A 26,414-nucleotide genomic window follows, 5' to 3' on the forward strand; every position below is an offset into this window, starting at 1 on the left:
CCTTCCTTCACAATCTCTAGCCTCTCCTTAATGGGAATGGGAAGTTTGGGAAGTGGAGGAGAGGGGTGGGCTGCAGCTAGCCTCAGCCTAACCTCCCCCATCTGGACCGGAGGGGAGGGGGCAACTTGCCAGCCTCTAGGCTACTCCCCAACCCTTCCCAGCTGTTGGCTGTTCAGGGGCAGAGCCCGACCCCCTCCCCACCCACCACCCCCAAGTGTGTGTTTTTGGTGGGCTTGAGAAAGCATTTTTTCATAAACAATTGCCATATCCTCCACCAGCTGTTGACCCCATGGCTCCTGTCCCTGAGCAGAGCTTGGGAAGCAGGCAGAGTGGAATGGTTTTCATTTAGGAGACTCTGCTTTGCAGGGGAGACTTGCTAAAGGGTGCTTGGCCCCAGTACTGTTAGCACGCTAGCTATAATACAGCCTAGATAGGTCATTGGTTGGGGGCACGAGATGTTAGCTGATAGCAGCCACGGTGACAGCACCTTGTGTTTTGAGGATCTAGCTGGGGGCTCAAGGTGCTTAGACTCAAGTGGCTTCAATATCTGTTTGGCAGAAACCATCTTAGTAGAATTGATGCTAAAACTGATCCTTTTACTGTTGCATTCTTTAGCTTTTTGATAACCTGGGGACAAAAACAAGCTGAAGTTGAAATATTACAAATGTCCAGGAGTTTTTCTGTGACGCTGAGCAATGATTGCACTTTCTTTGCATGAAATCAGTAATTTTGTAATTATTTTTTTTGCTCTTCTGAGCTGCAGCAGCTTGAACGAGGATTCAAACTCTACACCGCTGGGGTCAAACATAAGGCGCTCGGACCAGAAGGGGTACACCAAACAGTCCAGTCTGTAGAAAATATTGGACATTCTGGACATTGTTTTCACTTCATCACTTAAATCACTTTAAGCATATTTGTACTGCACAAGACACTAAATAATGTGGATTGCACAACACTGGACATTATATTCCTCATTTCCAGTTAATACTTGTACAGCTGCTGTTATTGTGTATATATATATTTATATTTCTTCATACATTCTTATATATTTCTATACTGTGTATTTTGTTGTACAGTTATTTTATTTTCAACTTTAATTTATATATTTTATCTTATTCTTTCCCAGTTAAATTTACCCTTCATTCTAATTTGTGTTGTACAGTTATCTCATTTTTAACTTAATTTTTATATTTTATTCCTTCCTAGTTAAATTTACCCCTTTTTAATTTTCATATTTATTTCCTATCTTATTCATAGCCTTTTCTTTTTTTCTTTAGGTCACGAGCAGTTGTCTAAGCATTTCACTGCATATCGTACTGTGTATGACTGTGTATGTGACAAATAAAATTTGAATTTGAATTTGGTGAAATATTATTTACCTGTAGTCTGGCTGTGTAGTTATAGCTCTTTCACAACAGTGTCTATTAAATTCTGTATTGGGAAAAAAAGGACATAAACCACATGCGTTTCTGAAACATTGGCTCAGTGTGGCCCAGAAGTCTCTCAAACTTTCACTTTAAAACTTTACCTGAAGATGCTGGTCGTCAACAGGCTAGAACAGCAATCCCGGGGGTTTGGTACCGGGCATCGAGAGACCATAATTTTTTTTTAATAATTGCGTGGAATGAGTCTTGAGTTGAATGTTTTTAACAGGCAAAAAAATACTTCAATAAGTAAATGTTAAATTTTCTTGGGTAAAACAGACTTAAAACCGTGATCTGATCCGAACCGTGAGATTTTTGATCCGTTGCACCACTAGTTGTCAATAATAAAAAGGTGAACTGACATCTTTCTAAAGGTTAATGATTGCTTGGCCAGAAAACAAAAATTCCTGCTGCCTGAAGGGGATCGACTCTACGTAGCAACTAACATAGCATACTATAAGAAAACCAAGTTCAGCTTTAGATATATGCTTATGCATCTACACTGGGAGTGCTCCCAGGAAGCAACAACAAAAGAGGAAAAAAACCAAGCAAACAAAAAGGCTGCACAGTGCAGAGTGCCAAACAGGAAATAACAAAAGACGCCATCGCCAACAACTACTCCCGTGTCCTAAAAGAGCCGTCCCATTGAACGCGTTGATGAAAAATGGATTGCATGCTTGCCAGTCAAGGTGAGTACAGGTGCCAATGCACTATGTATAAAATCAGATGGCATGTTTGTGCTGATGCAGTATGCATGAGGCGGCTGGGCCTCATGCAACATTCAGCACGCTGGGGAGGCCGTAGGTGCGGCCAGCACAGCCTGCAGCCAAAACGTCCGCACCTCCGAGTGCGTACGTGTGAGCTCAAACTGAGCTTTGTCACAGCTGGCTGGTGGATCCACACATTTAGAAACACAACTGGGATGCGACTCACGCAACTGCAAACACGCCTCAGCTCAGAGGGCCTGCATTACACAAAAAAGCTATTTTTCTACTTGTTTCATAAAACACGTGCAAACGCACACAGGAACACACCCAGACAACATGCACACTTTGGCCTGGCAGACAGTCTTTGCTCGGGCATCGCATTTGAACTTTCACCTCAAGTGTCGAACACACACGCGCACACACACACACACACACGATCGCTTTCTTTGTACTGGTCTGCCTTGGAATTGCATGGTAATACTTCATTATGGCAGCACTGTAATTTAGGGGGAATGAGCACTTCAAACGAACGGCAACCCACACACAAGCACACAGACAGGCTTACTGTAAATGTGCGTAACCTAGAGTTCTGCTGGGACCAGAATCAGGGTTTTTTCCACAACATTCCCAGAACGCTCCAAAATACACCCGGACAGTAATCAGAGGCACGCTGTGAGGTTATAATTGTTGGAGCTGATTACAAAGTGGAGAGTAATGATTCAAATTGGGAGAGGAGTGCAACACAGACTTGTACATAGCAAAATGTGAACTCGGGGACACAGGGTGTCAGCAGGGTTCACATTATTAAGCCTGCCTATACTGAAGTTACGCTTGGTGGCTCTTTGAACTTTGCAAAGATGGACCTTCTTCCTTGCCCGCAAATCACTTGACTGTGGTGTGACGTTCTTCTGTGAGATTCACAGCTTGTTAAGACAAATAAACCAAATGCTCTTCAGCAGGTAGCTGTATGCACATCCAAGTATTTAAGAAGGTGACACAGTTTGGTTATTTTGTCTTTACGTGTGGTTACATTCGATTTTGTAAGTGAATCGTTCAAGGTGTGATTGATAAGCACAGGTAACAAAATTATCACATTACTTTTAAATAGTCTCTGCTGTCGGCATACAAGCAGCGCGTCTGTTTCTTCGATGACATGTTGACATATTTAATGACATATTGAGGAGACAAAAGGTTGGAGTTGATTCCAAATGCAGAACTTATTAGTTAGGAGAGACAGAAATCAACAATTAAGTCAGATCTTCGAAAAGAAAGGAACGTGCTGTTGAGCTCGACGACACAAAAATGACAACTGAAGAAAGCTAAAGTGAATTTTTTCCTTGGTAAAGAAAAATCCCCTCACAGGATCGAGCCATTTCACGAATACTCACGCAGCCTTGTTGCGGTCAAACTCTACAATCAAGCAATGCCTTCATACGTGTAAATACAGAGCGTTTATGCCAAGGGTTTACATGCGAACCACTGGTAACAATCAAGAAGAGAAATCTAGAAAAAGAAGGACTTAACATAATCAATCAAACATGGTGGAGATGTATGGCTGCCAGTGGAACCAGTACACTAGCAATTGTCCCAAACGGATAGGATGTCACATTGCAGTAATGATAAATACTCCCCCAAAATATAGGGGCAAATGCAAATCTGGAGCTTCTCGAGGCACAGAAAGGAGTCACTTAAGAGACCACAGTCCTAATTAGCATGCTTACTTTTCCCCAATACAAATCTGAGGGCAGAGGACCCACAAACAAGCAGTAACTGAACGTGGCTCCATTAAAGCCCTGCCAAAGCATCTTTAGGGAGGATAGTTTGGCTATGTCACTGGATTCCACATAGTTGGCGAGAAAAACTTGCAGCCACTTAATACTTTTGGACTTATGAAAGCGCATATCACACATAAGCGTGCGTGCATTTACAATTCTGCATGATAGTGTACGGATAAAAGAAATGTTCTACTTGGTTATTAAGGAAATGTTGTGTCTATTTATTCATTTGGTTTAAGCAAAGATCCCCTTCATCCCCTTAATGTGCTTCTTATTTATGTTTATGTCTTGATGCAACTGTTGGTGCAATATCAATAAAACTGAGTCAAATTGCATTCAGAGAGAAAACTCCAACAATTAGATGAGCCCCTATGAGCAAGCACTTGGCGACACTGGAAGGAAACTTTCTCTTGTAACAGGAAGAAACCTCAGCCAGAAACAAGATCAACATGGGGTAGGGTCTGCCATGACCGGCTGAGGGGCGAGGAGAAAGAGGGAAAAGGAGAGTAGGTACACACTATAGGAGAGAAGTGGTTTATAAGGGCATGTGGAGTGAAAAGAGGTGAGAGAAAAGAAATACTCAGTGCATCACAAGCCTGACGGTTCAGGTTCACCTGCTCCAGCCCGAACTATCATCTTAATCACAAAGGAAACATAGAGAGGACGTCTATGGCACTACAACAACTTGTACAGAAGAATTTTAATTTGCAAATGAGGAGAAGCTAAAATGGGAGAAATATGATCCCTCTTTCTAGTTCTTGTCAGAACTTTCATCAGGTATCTGTACCTATGAATAACACATAACACACATGCACATAGACAGGACTTCAATTCACACTCAAACATGCTGCACAGAGGTCTACGTAATGACAGGCTGTCCTCTGTCCTCACAAATTCACTGTGATGTTCAAATGAGCTGGAATTGAGAATAAATGATGTAGTATGGGCATCTGTGTGAGACCGTGCACATCTCTAAAACCTCCCAGCCTAAAGCAAAACATGTACAAGTTTAATGATAATGCAATATGGAAACATTTACTGAAAATCACATGGATTACATAATGGATATTTACATGTGAAATAAGATTGGATACTTTGAATACAGAAAAATACAACTTTAGGGACTCGTTATTACAGACAAGATAAATTTATTGGTTACTGAAACCAGCCGTCGACACATAATACTGAGGTGGTCCAGGATACAGTGATCCTGTTTGACACACGTGCACCACAACAACTGAAGGGTTCAACTGAAAGGTGAGAATCTTTCATCTCTCTCAGTTTAGAAAGAAAAGCTCTTCTTTTAGCCGGGCCAACGCTATAGGCAATATAGCGGCAATACCTGGTATCACAGCAGTGAAAGCAAACAGTCTGGGTGAAAACTATCGAAACACTTTACATGGATACCATTAAATACTAGGGGTGCAACGATACTCGTATCGATATTGAACCGTTCGATACAGTGCTTTCGGTTCGGTACGCATATGTATTGAACAATGCAAAATTTAAAATTTATTTGATCAACTTTTCTTCTGACGATGCTGTCTGTGTTGAGCGCTCAGTGGATCTGCGCTCGACAGTGCAGCCTAGGCGGAGTAGTCGAACGCAGATTCACTGAGTGCAGGGCAAGCTAGCAAGACAGAAGCTAAGCTCGTTGCAACATGGCAAATTGAACCCCCCCACCCTCATTCAGATCTGGCCTTTGGAACTATTTTGGTTTTCATGTGACGTATGACCCTGAAGGTAAGCGCGTCATAGACAAAAGTAAAACAGTATGTCGGATGTGCCACGCAATGCTCAATTACATGGGTGGGAACTAGTGTGTTAGCGCAGTTAGCTCAGTTAGCTCGTTAGCGTGTTGACGCCGTCTAGCCCCACGCACGGGGCGATCCGTGGTAGCTCGTTAACGGAGATTTGCGGCGTTATGGCGTTAATGTTATTTCAACGAGATTAACGCTGACAGCACTAGTGGGAACACAACGAATATGACTGCACATTTACTCCGACATCATCCTCGTGCAAAGACAAGTGGAAGCAGACAAAAACAACAAGCACGCATGCTACAAACTTTAGCCGAGTCATTTAGACAGCCGTTAGCACATGATTCTCCTTATGGGGACCTGATATGTTTAATATGCTGCTGAGAATATAGCCCAGAAGAAGCGTATAGTAGAGCTTTTATTTTGGAAAGAGACATTTCTCTGTAATAAACTCTCTTTTCCAAAGATGAGGGATTTCTCCATCAGATAGATTTATTATTTTATTACTTTGTTGTTTCAGCAACATTAAATTTAAAAACTGTACTTTTGAGTTAAAATATATATTTATAATTTTAATAAATGACAAATTAAAAAGGCATGAACATTTTTTTTGTATCGAAAAAATATCGGACCGTGACACCAAAGTATCGAACCGAACCGTGAATTTTGTGTATCGTTGCACCCCTAATATATACATAAATAAAAACTAGTGAAGTGTTTTGGCTCCAGGTCACAACAGGCACTGTTATAATGCAGAAGCTTCACACCTGATGACAGGCTAGGACGGGAGCTTTTTTCCTGCTGGTTTGTTGAGAGTACAGCGACGTTCATAGTAGCACACGGCAGAATTCTTATTACTCACGAAAGCAAATGTTCAGAAAAGAGGTGCCAATGCAGACTATTTCCATTATCATCACCTAATAGGGAAGCACTCCTACAAGGTCGTTTCTATAAAAAAATGTAATATCTGCTTATGCCAGACTGTATGTGCAGCGAGGAAACTCTGGATGAGTCTCATATTGTCGATTACTCTGCAGACACGAGTGCACTTGTGCACTTCCTCTCTCATTCTGTGACCCTTCTTTCCATCCTAAGATGGACGTATAATATGTGCTTTATTCTCTGCCTAAAGGGCAAATGCTGTAGAGTGTGCGCTGAATATGTTTGTGCGAGTTCCTGTGCAGAAAAATTGAATCACAAAAGATGCAGCTGAGCCCAATGTCCTGTGGTTCAGTCCCCAGTGAAAGCTGTGAGGACTGTGTAACTGCTCCTCATGAGGCAGCTGATATTCGGAAACAGAATATTTCATGTATATTTAATAAAACCTAAGAAATAATGTACTTGTTGGTGTTAATTTTAAGTGTATAACATGTACTCTAAAAAAGCTCAATTATTTTAGGCCATGTCATATTTTTCCCATTGTTAAAGCAAATGACCTCTCCATCACCTTTCTCAGGAGTTACACAAATTATAATATAATATAGAGATTTAGTAGCTACTTTATTAACTTTTCCTGCTTGTTAATGGTAACAAGAAGCTCTTTCAAACAGTATATTAGGAGGCTGCAACTCAATTTATGCAGACTGGGTCAACAGGTTAAGCTACAGTTAGACCGAATGCTTGAATGGGCAAGAATCCTGCTCTACTGTATGTTACACTCCATACATTTGGAGAAACTAGCTTAAATTTTAACTTTAGGACTCATTTCTTTAACAGTAAATGTTTAATTTGGGAATGACATCTTTGTGATTTCTGACTCTGTGGAAGATTTTGTTTTTACGTCCACAACAGCAAAGCCTTGTTTCAATGAATTATAGCACAAAGCCGGGTTCTCCCACACTCCTGTTTACAACAGAGTCTGTTGGGCAGCTCCAAACATCACCACCCAACATGCCCATTCATTTTTAAAATGTTGACCTGTACAGTTATAGGCTATAAATGGATGAGCGTCCCTTCTGAGTGGTTGAACGAAAAAAGGAATTTTTCTGGAACATGACCAACGAACTTTATTTGCCAACCTGACCTCTGACCCCTACAGCAGTACGGTTAAACTTGTGACTGGTGCACCATTGACACAACCCTTCTATTACAGGTTCCTGGCTGAAGCACCTGATGGATAGGAACAAAAGGAAAAATATAAATATGGCCTTTGGTAAATTACTATATTAAGTGGTATAAAGACTTTTTACAGGCACTAAGACAGTTTTTCTAATACATCTAATGATTTTATTTAAGCGACTTGGGTTCAGGATGGCTACTATCTATAAGGCCATAACAGAACAAAAACAAATGGTTACACAAACAGAAAGGCAGAAAAGTAGAAAGCTGTCCATCTTCCTTTCTTCCTCCTCCTCCTCCTCCTCCAACTCCTCCTTCCGCCTGTCCTCTTCTCTCATACACCAATGATAAAACAATGGTTGGGTAGTGAAGAGAGGGGGAAAGGTGGAAGGATGGATGGATGGACAATGAAAATGATGCATGCTTGTGAGGAACAAAAGCAAAGCAAATCAATTGAACTGAGGTGACTGGCAGAGCGAGGACTTCTGTTTTTTAGGAATAACCTGCAGGAGACAAACAGGAAATAAAAACAAAAAAAGTTTGCCTTTAAATCTTTGCTGGTGAGATAGATGTCAAGTTTTGATAGCATGCTCGTTTTTCCTCAGCATATCCAGGGTTGGAGGGTGGATGAGTGAGTAAAGCATGTAGTTAGTTTGAGTACATATAACCCCAAAGACCCCCATTTGTCCTCAGCAGCTTCTCTTGTAGCCTAAAACGTTAGATGAGACGGAAACATTGTTGCAACTTTTCACCATTTGCACAGTTTATGAAGGAGCTGCACGGGATTGTTTTTTTAAAAATCGAATTGTATAAATCTTAAAGGCCAAATTAAACTTGACTTTCTGCAGCATTATCAGCAAGCTCAGAGTAAAATGTAATTTGAACTGCGACCAACCAGAACAACTAAACGAAGATGAGATATCTGTGTTCATATTAAACACACCGACCTGCACAGCAAAGAAAAGTTCAAGTGGACATCTGTCAAACACATTCTTTAGAGCAAATGAAACTGGTTCCCAGTTTAAAAAACAATCAAGTCCACGTTTAACCCTTTAAAACCGGTCGGAGCGGGCACGCTCTGTTTGTAACTATTTTTAAATCCCGGTAGCTCTGCAACCACGTGAGCCAGAGCAATAATTTTTTTTGCATATGAAACCTGAGGAGTTGTACTTACATCTTATGCCATCAGCTTGTCCTCGGTCACAGTTTCCTTCCACATATAACTTTGCAAAAACTGCATAAAAAGCACTTGCAGCAACAAAAACATAATATTCCAGAAACACGCTTTGCCGATCCGGTCAGCTGTTCATAACACTTCCTACATTGGATTAGACGTCAGCGCGAACTATCGCATGTCCGCCATGACCTGCCCGAAACCGGAAGTGACGTCATTTTGCGGAAATGTAGTTTTTTACCGTCCGGGCCTCAATGAGCCTATACTGGTGTTTTTAAAAGTTATCTTTGACTTTATGACTTTCTGTGTGGTTTCTGGGATGCTTAGGACTCATATTGCACTGCTGGAAATAGTTTATTTTGATGCATATGCTGCTTTTTTTTGCAAATTTGCATTATAATATTTATTTTCGTTTTTCCTGCAGTATATAAAAATTGGTGTATTTCAAAAATAAAACTATGAAGACACTCAAAATAAATTTCCTGTGGTGGGAAACTATTTTGTGCAACTTTTTTGTATTTACAGTTTTGAGGGATAAGCCTCTTAAATTTCTCTAACTAGAAATATATGTTAAAAAAACAAAAACGATTTTCAATTTTTTTGTAGTTTATTCCACTTTTTTGCAATTTATGTAATTACTATACACTTAATTCATACATATTATTAAACTCTAGGCTGTAATGGTTGTATTGATGTATAGCAACTTGAAATGCTCCCAAAAATGGCTCCACAGCATGTAAACATATAATATAAGCTCTGGCAGACTTGGTTCTATGGTAGGTCTTAAAGGGTTAAAGAGCCCTTTGGCTTTTCTATGGCAGCTTTTGGTGCTAGTAGTAAAGAACTTTTGGCTATGATAACGCTCACAGGTTGCCACTAGCATGGTTAAACCACTCTCGAGCAACGATATTGCCCACTTACTGATGTCGACCTTGGAACGGGACACATGCAACTAAACTGAGGTAAACTGTAATCAGCAAGGTGAGTAAAAAGATTAGTAATCACGGAGGAGTTTTGGCAGAGCTGCAGGCAACAGGAATGCAGCAGTGCTGACTGGGAAAACACAACCCCCTCATTTAGCCTGATGGAACTGTAAAGTAGCTAACACACGCAGGGGCAATTTTGGCTGTTTGTGTGTCACTATGTGTGCTTCATTAGCGTGCACCTTGGCGTTGTGTATTTCTTGTGCGTGAGTGTAATGGGTACCGTGTGCTTGCTGAGGTCTTGTTTGCCCATCTTAAGTCAATTAAAAGGAAATAAGGCGGCTCTGACCGGCCCGTGAACCAGCTCCCTCAGCTGAGAGCATGTCTGCACAAAAAACACACACACACACGCACACACGCACGCACACAGGCTAACACAGGGAGGCTGATAATGCTCCACTACTGGCAATCGACCCTGTGCCCTGCTGTGTGAGAAACAATGGCTGTGAGGCTGGGCGAGCACGTATATGTGCACACACGTGTGTGTTTGCGAGCGCCTGTGTGCGTGGCTGCTTGTGTGTGCAAGTTTGCGTTAAGTACGGCATGTCTGACGAGGCTTCAGAGGGAAACAGTTTAAGACAATATTAGACACAAATGCTGAACACACGTGCACACATTCCTGCTCTTGCAACAGAGCGCCAAAGAACACAATCGCATCCTACAGGTAGGATCGGCAGCACAAAACACGCAGACGCGCTGCGCCTTGTTAATCGAAAGCTTCGGCTTGTACTGTCATTAAGCTGAGACAAGTTACTGAAAAAACACTGGTCTAAAACTAGATCCTGCAGTTGTGGTTAGAAGTTTACATACACCCATCATGGGCATGAATGTCACGGTGATTGTGGGCTTTTAATGATTTCTTTGAACTGTTCTTTTTCCAGGGTGGAATGATTATACAGCATACATCTTTAATGACATCATAAAACAAGGATTACATTTATTTTTTAAACTTCACTAAACTACACAGGGTCCCAAGTAACCTACTAACAGATAAAGGCTCCAACAAACAACACGGCTATAATAAGCAGAGCGCTCGCTGACAGACTGCAGCAATCATCGTTGTAAAAATGACCTCACAGGTGGCTACGACAAAATAGGAAACACACTTTAATAAATGAATGTAAAAGCAGAAAAATTAGCGTTTGTCATACTGTCTACATCTGCCTGCAACCTCTCTCCCATCCACTAGTCCCACTGCTCCGCCTCAGTCTGCAGCAGTGTTGCCAACTCCTCAGTAAGGAAAATCGCTATTGACTGTCCTAAAAGTCGCTAGAAGTCGCTAAATGACGTCATTGCCTAATTTGCATAATTGGTCATGCTAATGTAATTGTAACCTACGTTGTTGGAGAAAGAAATAACATCGTGGACGAGACAAAGTGAGCAAAAAATGTCCTAAATGCATTTAGAGTTTATTTAGAACTACAAATTAAATTTATTTTAGCAATTATTGTTTTTTTTAAATGTCACAATTCCAACCCTGCTCCTTTATCCGGGCTTGGACCGGCAAAAGTGACCCGAAATAGGCACTCTGGTGGAGTTACTTTGTGTGTTTATAAGTAGTTTTAAACCTGATCCACAAAACAGCATAACAGTAAAAGAAGAACTGATTGCGTTACAGTCAGTGCGGGAGCAGCAGCTTCGCTCATGCGTGATTCATTTGCAGTTGTGACGCACAGGTGTGAACGTCTCCTGCCCTGATAGCAGCTGGGGGAGGCCTATCCTCCGCCCGTGAGCGCCTTGGAACGGGTGAGGTGCCCACGGCAGCACCGCTGCTTGTTGAGAGTAAATGCGTTACGCGCTTTCACGTCAAAAAGTCGTCATAAATAAGTCTCCAATAACACCAGAAAAAGTCGCCAGATTTGTTGCTAGTCGCTTTTTAGAAAAAAAAGTCGCTAAGGGGTCTGAAAACTCGCTAAATATAGCGACAAAGTCGCTAAGTTGGCAACACTGGTCTGCAGCTCTTTACGTCCTCAGCTCTGCTTTTGCTCTGATTGGTTCTCCACACTCTGAACTCTGATCAGCTTCACTTCCCCTGCTGCTCTGCACAGCCAGCAACCCTCTGCTTCTCCACGTGTCCGTGATCCGCTCTGTGACAGCTCAATATTCCACCTGCGCTCCATTCAGCCGCCAATGATTATTCATCTTTTATCTAACTAGTCTGTTTATCAGTAATGGCTAATATTGCTAATAGTTCTCACAGCAAGAAGGTCCTGAGTTCAATTCCACCACCAGGCCGGGGTCTTTCTGTGTGGATGTTCTTCCTGTGTTTGTATGGGTTCGCTCCACGTACTCCGGCTTCCTCCCACGGTTTAGTTTTGAAAAAATATTTTTTTATGTTGATATATTAGGTGTGCCCAGGGTTCCTTTGTCACCGTGCTTAGTAGTTATGCTTCGAGTTGGTTCCTGTGTGAGTTTTCCTTCCCTCCATGCTGATGTAGATCGTCTACACCTGTGTCTCCTTCCCTCAGCTGTTTCCACTTCACTGATTACCCCATGTGTAAAAATAGCACCATCTTTCTTTCGGTCTTTCTCGTAGCAACTTGGTGTGATTCTCTCGGTGTACTCCTGTGGGTAGTGGGATTTTTTTCTGTTGAATTTTGGGTTTTCAGCCTAAATAAAAACTGCTATTTTTGTATCACAAGAGCAGTCACCTCAAGGCACTTTACAGGTAAAGACCCTACAATAAGACAGAGACATCAAATGAGCTTAAAGGAAACACTGGGAAGGAAAAACGACTTTTTAACAGGAAGAAATCTGCAGCAGAACCAGGCTCAGGGGAGGACGTTTATATGTGTTTAATCTGTACATTGAAGGACATGTCCTCGTCTGAGTTTCAGCACTATGAAGACACTTCTTACTAGGCTATATTGCCATGGTAACTTGGCTGTAAACAGTTTTGTAGTGTTATAATCCAAAAACAGGGCAACTAGTTTGTGCCTGCTGATTCGATATCAAATTGAACAGTAGACAAAACATTTTTATCTTTATTCTTATTCTGTATACATGCTCTCAAAGCATTAAATACCAGCTGAAAGAATTAATTAATTAAATTAAAAAAAAATTAATACTTTAATTAAAAGAGCCGGACCTGATTACTACCAGACCATCTCTTATGTTAACTTCACATCACAACAAATATCAGCAATAATATCGGAATTTAGCATAAATTCCCACATGGTTTAACCGAGGAGCTCCGGGTATTTGGAGGTACTTCATAATCTGATGACTGTGTGCCAACATACTCAGCACCTCATGAGACAGAGACACTGAATGTGTAGAATTAAACTCATTTACTAATTCAGGATTTCTGTTACTACGTGCGAACCAACTGCAATGACCCCTGTTTACTAGGACACACTTCACCTAATCAACCGTCACAAATCTGACTGATTCACAGGTGAGGAAAGCAAGACAAAGCATCCGGATTATAAACTAACAACAGTGTTTATGAAAAGGAAGTAAAAGCAGTTATTTATGAAATAATCATATATAGTATATTTTTAAGATACTGAGGATTGACCTGAATAAAGTGTACGTATGTGGCTGCTCACTGTAAACTTCAGTTTTATTCAGTATGTCTGTGAAGGTTCTCAGTCATCCAGGTCATCGTAGTCAAAGGAGCTTGCAAAGAAAAGCGTCTGGACTTCTTTAAGTTGCTTGAAGACGTTTCACCTTCATCCGAGAGGCTTCTTCAGTTCTAAGGTCAAATGGTGGAGAGTCCCAGATATAAACCTGGTGGGAGTTTCCCCCCACAGAGGGACAAAAGGACCCCCTGATGATCCTCTAATCGCCTGAGCCAAGGTGTGGAACTGGGTGTGGGTCCCAATCAGCCAGAGTTTCGGGTGAGCTCATTGTGAAACCTGGCCCCACCTTATCATGCGAATTCCTGAGGTCAGATGGCCCAGGGTGTGAGTGGGCGTTAAGGCGTCTGGGGAGGGAACTCAAAACTGGATTATAGATGGCAGAGAGTTGGTGTCGTAAGCCCCGCCTCTGTTCAAAGATGGTCGCTCACAGTGGACATAGATGCTTCTTTCACTCCTCTTTCAAACCATCTGTCCTCTCTGTCCAAAATGTGAACATTGGCATCCTCGAAAGAGTGACCTTTGACCTTTAGATGCAGATGGACTGCTGAGTCTAGTCCTGTGGAGGTGGCTCTTCTGTGTTGTGTTTTATTCAGTAACGCTCTGAAATTAAAAGTCTGTTGTTGTGATTTTTATGTTCAGTTTTGTCTCTCAAATTGGAAACACCTCAAAGTGACTGTTCAACTGGGAAATACAACAACACATTTCTACAAAACAAAACAAAAACTCCTTCAGTGACAGACTGCGGCATCCTCGATGCATGAAGGAGCGTTTCCGCAGGTCCTTCCTCCCTGCAGCTGTCAGACTGTACAATCTGAACTGCTCCCAACAAACATAGATGTTTACATCAATGCTGTAACTGCAATAAGTTAGTTAATTAACCAATTCGCACTACAACCTGGTTTGCCTCTTACCTGTAATTATTTTTATTTAATTTAATAACTGTACAGTACTCTCTGTTTATAGTAACAACTGTCCTTAATGTAAATATATAAGAAAAATTGTGTATGTTTCTGTTCCGTGTCCTGTGTCCTGTTTGTTTGTATATTTGTCTTTTTTGGCTGCTGTTACAACCAAATTTCCCCCTTGTGGGACAATTAAAGGATTATTCTATTCTATTCTATTCTATTCTATTCTATTCTATTCTATTCTAAAAAATGTACCTAACTTTTTAAAAATAAGTATTTTCTTGTAAAATATCTTTTAAAGTTATTGTGTTAAAGATGTTTGTCAACTCTAGAAAAAGAGTGCTTTAAAAGGGGAACATCGTTTATTTGACTCAAAAGCATCAGTCTTACACTCTCTCTCTCTCTATGATATTAAACGTTTGACTAAATGAAACAATGAAATGTTTTTGAACAGGAGCTTCTAAAGGTAATTGGGTTGTCTCTCCTTTCCCCTCAGCCACTGAGGTAAAAGCTTCTTCTTCTGTCTGAGGATTTATCAGGCTCAGACCACTTGCTGCCACCAGCCTATAAAGAAATTGATGGTAGAGGCACCATGACACAGGATATCTGTCACGCCGGGGCTGCTTTTTCAGCTCTTTGTCCACTCGTAACCTTCCTGGGATCCTAATTAAAGGAAAGGTCAAGTCAACTTGTTCAGTGATCACACTCTCCGCGGTCCCACTGCGAGCAGCATGATAAGTACCGGTACTAATGCACTGCTTCTATCCCACGACAATCCCAGAGTTGTTCTTGCAGAAGTGAGGGACCACTAAATCCTCCGTGCCCAAACAGCTCGTAATAAATAGTCTACATTTAATCCAAAATACTGAGGAGCAAGGGTTAAGTCTTTATCGCCTGCAATGCCAATGTTCTCCTTTTTACTTGCACTCACATTCTATCCCTTTGTAAGCACTGTTGTAATACGGTCATTGTAAAATCAATGGATTAAAATCTGCACCAGCAGTAAGAGGAAATGAATCACTACAGCCACTGAGGAAGAAAACACCACGGCAGTAATTTATTAAACAATGCAAAAACATAATAACAGCTGCTGAAAGACTGCTGATATATCTACATGCAGGATACTGTATCTGCCAGCCAATGAGTCAGTGCAAAAATCCTCAGGGGTATATTACTTTGAATTAGCTCTAGGTCATCATTATTCAATGAGCTCAGATGAATCAGTCGCTTTAGTTTTCCACGAATGTCTTCAGACGGACCAAAATCCAGCATGACAATAATCCTAAGCATGATGCACATTTTCCCGCATGAGTAGGAAACTGGGTTTAGCACTCAGGCTGTATACACTTTAACACACCTGGCCAGTTACTGCAGAAAGTGTGTACCAACATGTTTCCTGTCAGATGGCACTGACATGAAATGCCAGCCCGTTCTCACTCCCGAGGCGTGATATGCCGACGTTTTGTCACGTCCCGTGGCGTTCCTGAGGAACGCGAAAGGATATGGTACGCGGTGGGTTATGGCCGAAATCCAGTGCAATGACGCTCCCGCGGTAATAGACGTTCCAGCCCTGTATTCCAGCCCTAAACCTAACCTTTTTCCTGAGCTTAACCAGGACTTTAATGACGTTAAATAGCGTGTTTCTAAGCGATTTGAAGAAAAAGAGCGAACATGTGTAGATTGAGTCCATACGGTTCTCATATTTGCTCATTTTTCCGAGGTCGTCATTTAGGAACGTGGTGGGTAGCCGAAAACGTAATATGTTGACGATTTGTCACCTAGCGTAAAATGTTACGCTTTGGGAGTGAGAACGTGTTGGAAATGCATACATGGAAGAGTGTGCACCACATGTGTGTAGTCCTTTTTTAATAATGAAATAGTGGTGTTGGAATAAGCGTCTCAGGTGAGAGACTTTGGTTTGTGTCTGCTCATATGGGCCTTTTTTCATCTTTTAACCACTCTCTTCACTACACCTTCATCTAGTGAACTAAAGACTACAGTTCGCTAGATGAAGGATAGCTCGGCTACATCTGCCACCACCAGCTTTAATAACAGGGCAGTATGTGACCGTGTGCCTATACTGAACCTTGGATCTGTCACAGGAAATATGAGGTCAACAGAAGCTTTATGATAGAGATGTTATTTAAATGATTTAAAAAACAACAAAAAAGGAAACATTGTTGTCTACTCAGTATTTCACTTTGAATCCTGCCTGACATGAGAGTGTTTTGACATGTAGCTTAAAATATAAGCACGCCAAGCTCAGCAAACTCGATTTACATCCTCAATAGACGACTCCTCCCACACTTTTTTGAGAGACGGGACCGAGGCGTCGGCACTGATATCAGCAAAGGAGGAAGGAGGTAGAGAAAGACACAAATGGGTGCTCGAAACTCCACTTCATCAGTTGCATATGCAATGTTGGCATGCCAGTATCCGTGCAGCCATGTGCATGAGCTCTTGTCCATTCGGTTCGCTATCCTGCATTCCTGCATGCCACAGCACCCCAGGTCATGGCCATATGCCATTGGCTTGGCCTGCTGATCAACACCGCTCGGGCTTCGCATGACAGCTCACGATGCACACACACACACTCACTCACAATAGTTCTGACAGATGGGTGAAAAGGTGGGCCACGTCATGTGTGAAGTGAACAGAGGGCAGGGGGGTGTTAGCAATTATGGTGAAACAGACTGCAAAGAGAGGCAGACGTGTGCGCGCTCTGTACAACAAAAAAGGTGGATATGGGCATGTGCAGAAACACATGCACAACATCAAATAAAACAATATTGCACTCTAAAAAGAAGAGCCATTTAGACAACCAGTACATACTGGAGACTGTTTTAATAGAGCACTCATAAGCATGGGCAAACATCTGCCTTATGGCCTCCGTCTATTCTGCTAAGAACCACACAGAGCATGGGTGAGCATCACACGCTCCACTGGACACACTGCCTGTTAATACCTAATGCTTTCCTCTGCATTGAACTAAATTGGCACTCAGATACTGAAATATATGTGTTAGAGCTGATTAATCTTTGTCATTGTGGATCCAGGTTAACACAGTGGATTCTAAAGCACACGCACTTTATCTGGTTAGTGGACAAGCACAGAAGCTATATGGTCCAACAAGGACAAGCACCGACAAGTAAAAAACATTCACTGAGAAAAAGTCGCATCCAAACTGCATGAACAAAGATTCTCCTGAATATTGGTGGACGGAGATTAAGCGGGTGTTAAACACAGGGTGCCAAGTTTATGTAAAACTGTAGTTCTGCAGTCATATTTAGGACTTTCTGCAGCAAATACAGAACATACAGGAGGAGAACCAACGATTGAGAAAAATACTTGAAGGATTTATCGAGTCAGGTAACTTGGATTAATACACACACACACACACACACACACACACACACACACACACACATGCTTAAAACTAAAAATGACATTTTTATTTGTTAGGCAAATAACAAACTGATGTTTTTATGCACAAATGTGAGCCGGCACACTGAACTTCTTTAAGAAGTCAAGCATAACATTCGACAAATAAAAGCAAATAAATAACTGTAATTTGGCCTCTCCGTCAAAAACAAAAACATGTTTTAGCAGGTTTTTCAGCTTTTTTGTAAAATTGTAAATAAATAAAAAATAATTGATGAAAGAAAAATTGTATTTTTAGCACGAAAAATATTTATTCTGGTTTATTAACCATTCTATATAGCTATATATATATATTAGACATGAATAAAAAGCATGTATAATATATACATATAATGCACAACTGAGAAGTTTATGAACACACTGACAAAATAATGTTCATTGCAGCTGGTTGTACTTTTCAGTTGGGCTGGAACACATCATACGGTTCACAGTAATACCAGTATGATGTCGTGCACCGATAAGAAAATGAAATATGGCGATAGAATATGGATAAAACGCGCATGCGCAGTGTCTTTGTTTACATATGCACATGGCGGAAAAAGCATGGCGGTGATGGAGAATGAGAAGGGTGAAAGTGGCTCGTTATTGAAACGGATGAACCAGAACTGGTTTGTAAAAATGCTGCAACGTCACTGGTGTGGAACTGGTTTAGCTTTCGTCCGTCAGATACACAACAAAGCACTATTTTTGGTAGCGCATGCTAGCGGGCCGTCGTTATTACCGTGTTGTTTGGAAAATACGGCACACTTAAAATCAATCCTTTGATTTTTCTGAAAATCGACAGAGCCCCTTATAATCCCGTGTGCCTTATGTATGAACTCGAAACGATTTTATGTACACGGCGTCGAAAATCTGTCAGATGTTTCAGTACGACTTTGCTAAGCTACGAAGCCGCACCGCTTGATGGATTGTCGGAGCATTACGGCTATCGTAGGCGGAGCCTCGCGGAGTGATACCTACTGTGCTTCAACATAATGTTACCGTATTGTGTGTGTATAACCTCTTTTTAAGTTTTGTGGATATTATACATGGTTATGCTGAGGATATGTCGGCCAGTTTCCACTGGAAATGCCTTTTGGTTAAACTGTCAGCAAGAAATTTGCATTTGCATTGTTAATTTTTTATATAACTTTAATGCACATAAAAAACAGCTGCTTGTTTAAGTGATGGGTTTTTTGCACTAATAAAGTTGTGTAGTTGTAAAGCATTTTGTCTAGTGTCAGTTATATCGTCAGTTATGTCGTTATCGTAAATTTTCAAATGTATATGGTGATAAATATTTTTGGTCATATGGCCCTGCCCAGGACACACAACATGTATTTAAGGCCCTTTGTTGAACTTAATATGAATTCAGTGACACAGATTGACCCACGAGTCACTCACAAGAGGAGATTTAAATAGACAGTGAAATATGAACCTTCAGTGATGTTTCAGATATAGTGTGGTTTTGATTTTTATTTTATTTTTTTTACTGTTTCAACAAAATGAAAAACACAACCAATTCTAAAAACATGAAATACTTTTATTTCTTTGTGCTTTGACTCAAGGGATATGAAACACCTTCAGTGGTAACAAGAAGGCTGTGTGTGTCTGAGCTTGTGCTGCATGTTGGACAGACCTACAGCACAGTCTACATACACTCACCGTCAACAAAAACACAAAGTCGATTTTCAGTGAGTGTAGCGATGGAGGACGAGTGGCAGAGGGTTGAGAGTGCTGAGAATAATCCTCTGGCCATGTAACAGAGATAAAGACACTGAGGTTTTAGCTCTACGCAGGAGATTGACCTCATTACAAGCACACAAACTATAGACACAAACACTCAAATATAAGCATGGAGCACAAACGTAGATAAATGGTCAAATATAAACGTGCTTGACCGCTCTCTTATTATTGTGAAAGCAGCATGTGTGTGTTTGTGTAGTGAATAGAGAACAGCACTGATCAGGGCTGGAGAAAAAGAGCACTGCCCACTCTGCTCTCACATTTATCAACAGTGTGTGTTTGATCTCTCAGCCACATCACACATGTGCCCTCCAATCAACCGCTGCTGCCTCTAAGGCCTCCTTTGACACACACACACAGAGGGAAACGTCCCACACACAACCCATTAGGACTTTTGATTAAATTTAAGGATAGCTCATGTATAAAGGCCATGACCAGTGCAACTTTATTCAAGTATGTGTGAGTGTGTGCACACGCGTCTGTGAGAGAGAGAGAAAAAGCAAAAATGAGCGACTGCAAAGCCTCCTAACCTTTGTAATATAGATCCTAACTACTGCCAAGGGAGGTTAAAACCTAAAAGGGTTCCATAACACTTCATAACTCTGACTGAAATGAAACAACTATAACTCTAGCCATTAGTGAGATGCATGCACGTGCACGCACACACACATACACGCACACACTCGGTGTCTTTAAAAGTTGGCAAGACAACCAAGGTCATTAGGTTTATTTCCATTTGCAGAGAAATGATTTTGGCAGCTATAATCTGCCCGGTGACACTCGGGTTTGTCCGAATAAACAAATAAAAGCTAAAGAGTGTGTACCCACATCAAGGATTGTACAGTAAAGTAATCAAACAGACTTTAGGAGCATGTTCCTTCTGACCATTTTGCAATAAAATATGGACGGATTCCTTGTTTTTTGCATTTCTAAACTGAACATGATGCAGATGCATGCAGACAGTTTTACCTCTCCTGACTACGTCCATACAACATTGTGCATAATTGCATTTACTCCCTACCTTTTTTTTGTGCACATTTGTCACTCTTAAATAACCAGAGCGAATTAAAAAATGCAGCTTAAATGAAGATTAAACTTATTAACAGGATGAAAGCTATCTTAGTTTCTCCTCCTCAAGAACGGCTTCTTCATATTCCACTGAGATTAGGGCTACGTCCACACGTACATGGGTATTTTTGAAAACGGAGATTTTCTGTTTTCGTTTTAAAAAATAATCCCGTCCACACGCTGCTAGGAACATGCCAAAGCAGCAGGTGGCGCTATATTCCTAACCGTTCAGAAATGTTGGCCAATCAGAAGTCTAGAAGCCTCGGTGGGAAAAAGTAAACAAAGCTGGGGCATAAAAGCAGAACCGAGTGGTATGTGTGGAGGGACAGTAACTGTGTGTGTATATGTAAGCATTTAAACACTGCAGAGTAACAGTAACAGTATTGTAGAAATTAATTTCACTGAAACAATAACGTGGCGCACAGTGTGACGTCAAAAAATGCGCACACCTTTGACGCTGCGTTTTCTCCGTTTTTCTCGTCCACACGTAAATGCAAAAACGGAGTTTTCAAAAATATCCACCCTGGCCTGAGTTTTTAAAAATCTCAGTTTTCAGTGACCAAAAACGCCGTTTATGTGTGGACGAAAGGTGCAAACACATAGAAAAATCTGCGTTTTCAAAAATACCCGGGTACGTGTGGACGTAACCTATGTCTGACGAGGTTCGGCAAACAGCAGATGGGTCCTGTGTCAGGTCTTTGCTGGATATTTTCCTATTTCTTAAGGAGATCTGTTTTTTGTTCATCTGCATAGATACTTTTTTTAGGCCTGCCACATCTTTGTATCCTCCACTTGTCCAATGTCAAAGAAAAACCTTGAAAAACTTGACTTATCAGTCCAGAATATCTTCTTTCAGTCATCTACGACTAGATGTTTGTCCTCTTTGGCCAATCTGAGACCTCAGTGGCTTCTTAGCAGCTATTCCTCCTTTCAGCATTGTTCGTTCAGTTGTCTGCTTATGGTCACTCTTGAGAACTTTCAGATTCTGATCTAGAAGCATTTATCTCTTCCTGAAGCTGAGCAGTGGTCTTCCTTCTGTCTCTAGCACCTAAAATGCTTTGGTAAGTTGAGTTTTCTGCCTCTTCCTTGGTGCTTTTTGTTAACACCAGTCTCACCAATCGATTCCAAAGAAAACTTTGACAACATGTTAGGTTTTGCCCCATTTTTTCCCATTGTTTCAACGTTTTAACATCTTACACTATAATTTAAGCCAACACTCTGGACTCTGAGAAGTTAGAAATTAATCAATCATAACATTAAAACCATTGAAACAAAAAGTAAATTGGCACCTTAATAATCAACCAAACAAAGTACCAGAATCGGCTGACTGTGCGCATGCTCAGCTTGTTCTTCCAACACACTTGATAAAGAGCAGTCCATTTCATCCATGTGTCACATGTGCACAGCAGCACAAGGAAGCAGTGTGGCTGTTGGCGAATAAGGAGCGAGGAAGACACAAAGTGCGCCAAATCAAACCAAAGTGAAACCGCCACTACAACATTTGAACCTGAAATTAGCATCACCCAGCTGAACAGCTGCAGCCGGGCCAAAACTGGGTCATGCAACAAGACAATTATCCCGTTGTCATTAATAGATCTGTGCGGAAACAAATGATGAACTGGATTTACACTGTAAAAAAGACGATGGAGTCATATATAAAACAATACAAGCTGTTGATATTTGCACTGCACAAAGACACTTACAAATGTGGATTGCACAACACTGGACATTATATTCTTTATTTCCAGTTAATACTTGTACAGCTGCTGTTATTGTGTGTATATATATATTTATATTTATATTTCTTCATACATTCTTATATATTTCTATACTGTGTATTTTGTTGTACAGTTATTTTATTTTCAACTTTAATTTATATATTTTATCTTATTCTTTCCCAGTTAAATTTACCCTTCATTCTAATTTGTGTTGTACTATTATTTTTTTTTTAATTTTAATTTTAATTTTTATATTTTATTTTATTTTATTCCTTCCTAGTTAAATTTACCCTTTTTAATTTTCATATTTATTTCCTATCTTTTTTTCTTTAGGTCACGAGCAGTTGTCTAAGCATTTCACTGCATATCGTACTGTGAATGACCGTGTATGTGACAAATAAAATTTGAATTTGAATTCATGGGGTGTATTTAGAGTTTCACATGCCATCTCTGCATTTTGGCTTTAACCTCTTTTTCTCCACCTATACGACAACTAATACCCGGTGTCCTATTCCCAAGGTTGAGGGTACAGGATGTGATGGGCACGGGGTCTGATGTTCCTGAGTTAAAGGGTTATGAGATGAGCCCTTTCTCTGAACTTTTGCTTCTTGAGCGTTCCCTGAAACGAGAAATGACCTGCTTCCTGTCCAACCCATGTGGTTCAGAAATGTCCAGCAAATCCTTTGCAGCATGTTTGCGCTGTGCTCGTATGTTATTCTTGTGAGTTCATAAAGTACTTCTTGCAGTCGTTAGCTGGGGTTAGATAAAGGCAAGCAAATCCAAGAAGAGTGGAAAAGCAGGGAATTAATTATTCTAAATGGTGAGTGATGGTGCTGAGCTCCCACCAGTGAACAGTAACAATGCACATGTGTACCACATATGAAATGAAGAGTCACACCAAAGCATACATTTCTGCACATTCATTGAACAGTGCAGTTTAATATAAAGGCTGCAGCCATGACTGGTCTCTCAGGTGTCCCTGTCATTGTGGTACATCACGCTCTGTCTGCAGCACACACTGAAACAATGATGCTGCTGTGTCACATACATGTGCTCTTGGAGACTGGATGAGTGATTCCAGCTTAACACGCCCACAGCAGATGTCCAATCATCCTAATATAACAGCAGGAACAGAACAACACACGGGCTAAGACCTCAGATTAAAACTAGCATCCCAGAGGATAAAACACAGCAGCAACGCAACAAACTAATACGAGCAAGATAAAGTGAGCTTTACTGACGGGTGGCATCAGCAAAATGCTAAATGTTCTACACAAATTCATAAGCAGAAATAAAATGAGGATATGATTTTTTTTATATACGTAATGGGGCAAAAATTTGATTCTCTTTGTTGGGGGGTGGGACACAATTCTTCAAAAAGATTTTTCCACATTTGGGATTTTGACGTTAAAGAAACGGTAACAAGATTCCCTCACTGTAGGGGACAAAGGTTTAGGTTTGCTCAGTTGCTACTGTAGCAAAGGACAAACCAGAGTTGGAAAACCCCAAAAATATATAAATTTGAAAGAGCGCGGATTGCCAATAAATTACAGGAGCTCTCAAAAAGTACACTTTTTTAAAATTAAAAAAAATTTACAAAATCCGGTCAACTTTAAACCTTGGAATTTGCAGGAAAACTATTTTGTACAGTTTGTCATAAAGTCTGCAACATGTTGAAGTTGAAGCTGAGGAAGAATTCAGTGTGGTGACTGTTTGACAGTCACTGGTTTTTAGTAGACGGCTGAAGTATAAGGAACTTTTCTGTGTTGTGCCTTTGTGCAAACCGATACACATAATTTGAGGGGAAAGTCTGAAACCAAACCACTGCAAATCCAAGTCCTGCACTACTGTACTGTACTTTAAAAAATCAGCTAACTTTTACCTGACTTGTTATCTAATAAGGTCAAAATCCAGTTGATAACTGTGTCCTCTTCAAAGCGATATGACAGCCAGTGAGAAACATTCTTGTCTCCTCCTACTACACCTCTTGTTCGGTCTCTGACCTTCTCTGAGGAAGGATCATCCCACTGTCTGGCACAGTTTGCCAAGGAAGCAGGAGTTATGAAGGGGAAATTGCAACTGGCAAATGGGCAGTTTGAAAAAAAGAAAAAGCCCCCCCAGGGCAGAAGTGGAGGGATAGAGAGGAAGAGAGTGAAAGGGAGTGTGTGTGTGTGTGTTTTGGGGTTTTTGTTTTGGGGGGGGACTAATACTTGAATATGACCTGCTGGTGAACCTTGGTTGTCTTTGGAAGGCAGCACAGTCTATGATGAGAAAGCCTGTTACACCCCCCCCAACAATAGGTAATGAGTGGTAATAAGAGACAATGAGTAAGAGAGGGAGAGAAAGGGGTGGGGAGGAAGATGCAGATAATGCAAGCCAGACGCAGACAGAGAAATTACAAAGAAGCAGAGAGGGGAAGAGAGAGCGAGAGCAGCTGCAGCAGGGCTGAAAGTGAAGCTGAGAAGGTGCCGGGCTGTGGAGAGAGCATCCTGGGAGTTGGGTGACGAGAAACACTGTCCGTTTGTGGCCACTGATAATACTTTCCATTCTGACTGGCTTTATGTGGGGGTCTGCTGTGTGTTTGTGTGTGTGTGTGCGTATGTGTGTGTGTTTACAGGCCTTGTGCGAGCTGCTGATTCCCCTGATTGCAGGCTGGCGCCCTGCTGGCGAGCCCCCGCGCACTGAAATTAAATCCACTCTGCTCCGTTATAAATTATAATGCTTTACAAACAACACCCCCACTGGGGAACACAGGAGGGGGAGATGGAGAGAGAGCAAGAGAGAGGCTAAGAGAGAATGGACGGTAATAGACGGAGAGACGGGGAAGAGAAGGAGTAAGGAATTAAAAAAGATGAAGATAGAAGAAGATAGCAAGAAAAAACATTACCTTTTCTGGAGCTTTTTAATGTGATATGGATTGAGAATGTAAGATTCCACTAATATAAAACACATCTGCCAAAAGCTGCTTTGTAAGCAATTAAACAGAGCTAAGCAATAAAACAGTGGTGTACAAAAAAAGATAAAAGATAATTGAATCAGGAAGGGCAGAGAAAGAGACAGAACTGCACTTAAACTGAAGTGAACCAGCCTTAAATTTGAATAACACACTTAAAATAAATCTGGAAGGCCTTAAAAGCTATGAAGGAAAACGAGAAACTCTTGTGAATATAGGGAAAAACAGAAAAGGGGCAGGGGAGATAACAAGTGAATGAAATGTAGGGATACTTTTGGGTGAGTGGCTATAAGGTGAGAAAGCCTGAGCTAAATGGACCCTGTGGTGCCAGAGAGGCAGCATGCGGCGCTGATATCCAGCTACACTGGCACCAAATGAGAGGGTCAGGGCTCTTGTGGGAAACAGAGATCTAATATGTCTAACCTAGAGCTTATGTGGGGGATGATAACCAGTTAGCTGGTGCCAGGCTCCTGCAAGTCAAACAGAGGTGAGATGGACAGGAGGTGACAACTTCTCTTCATGTCAGTTACAGTTCTGAGACTTGCTGTTCAGTCTTGTAGCACAGTGATAGTGACTTTTCAGTGAAATGTCAAGCTCAAACACGAGGACCACAGTTATAGCAGAAACATTTTAGGGCTGAAATAGTTTCAACTATTGCTGTAATTGCTTTATTTTGTAGATTTTGAAGTTTCAAACTGCTAGTTAGTAAAATCGCAGCAGGCGTTTTTTCAGTGTAGGCAGAAATTAGTGACAAAGTGATGAATCTCTCTATCTATACATATCTATACATCCAATCTAGTCCTGAAGGATCAACCAGATCCATCTTAGTAAAACACAACAGCCATGACTGATCTAGCATTACATGACGAGGGTGTTTTCACGCCCATAGTTTGTTTACTCTGGTCTGAATCAGCTGATGAGTTTGGAAACTAGCTTTTCTCTGTGAGTTGGTTTCTTTTTACTTGGAGAAAAATCCAAGTGAATCAAATGTGTCACTACACACCGTGTTGGGGCAATCTGCCGTACAACTGGCTACAACGTGAGAATGTTCAGTCTGCTCATTGGCCAGATGTATTTGGGGGAGGAGCACAAAAGCAGCCTTGTGGACTATTGGAGAATTTCCATTCGTTTCACAGTTA

The 26,414-nt window shown here is 41.1% G+C and overlaps 1 protein-coding gene across 3 annotated transcripts in view; it reads right to left on the minus strand.

Moving 5' to 3' along the window:
- Positions 1 to 26,414, minus strand: part of bcas3 (BCAS3 microtubule associated cell migration factor) — a 365,279-nt gene that overhangs the window by 158,499 nt on the left and 180,366 nt on the right. The window contains exon 24 of one of the 3 annotated variants that reach the window (XM_087841502.1): positions 5,988 to 8,227. The exons of the other annotated variants lie outside the window; for them this stretch is intronic. Within the exon in view, the coding sequence (XP_087697628.1) occupies positions 8,217 to 8,227 (11 nt within the window). The 3' untranslated portion in view covers positions 5,988 to 8,216. Of the gene's footprint in view, positions 1 to 5,987; positions 8,228 to 26,414 lie in introns of those variants that run through there. 3 annotated transcript variants of the gene reach the window in all.

Source organism: Neolamprologus brichardi, chromosome 1 (genome assembly GCF_056152115.1).
Source record: "Neolamprologus brichardi isolate AB-2024 chromosome 1, ASM5615211v1, whole genome shotgun sequence".
Classification (NCBI taxonomy): domain Eukaryota; kingdom Metazoa; phylum Chordata; class Actinopteri; order Cichliformes; family Cichlidae; genus Neolamprologus; species Neolamprologus brichardi.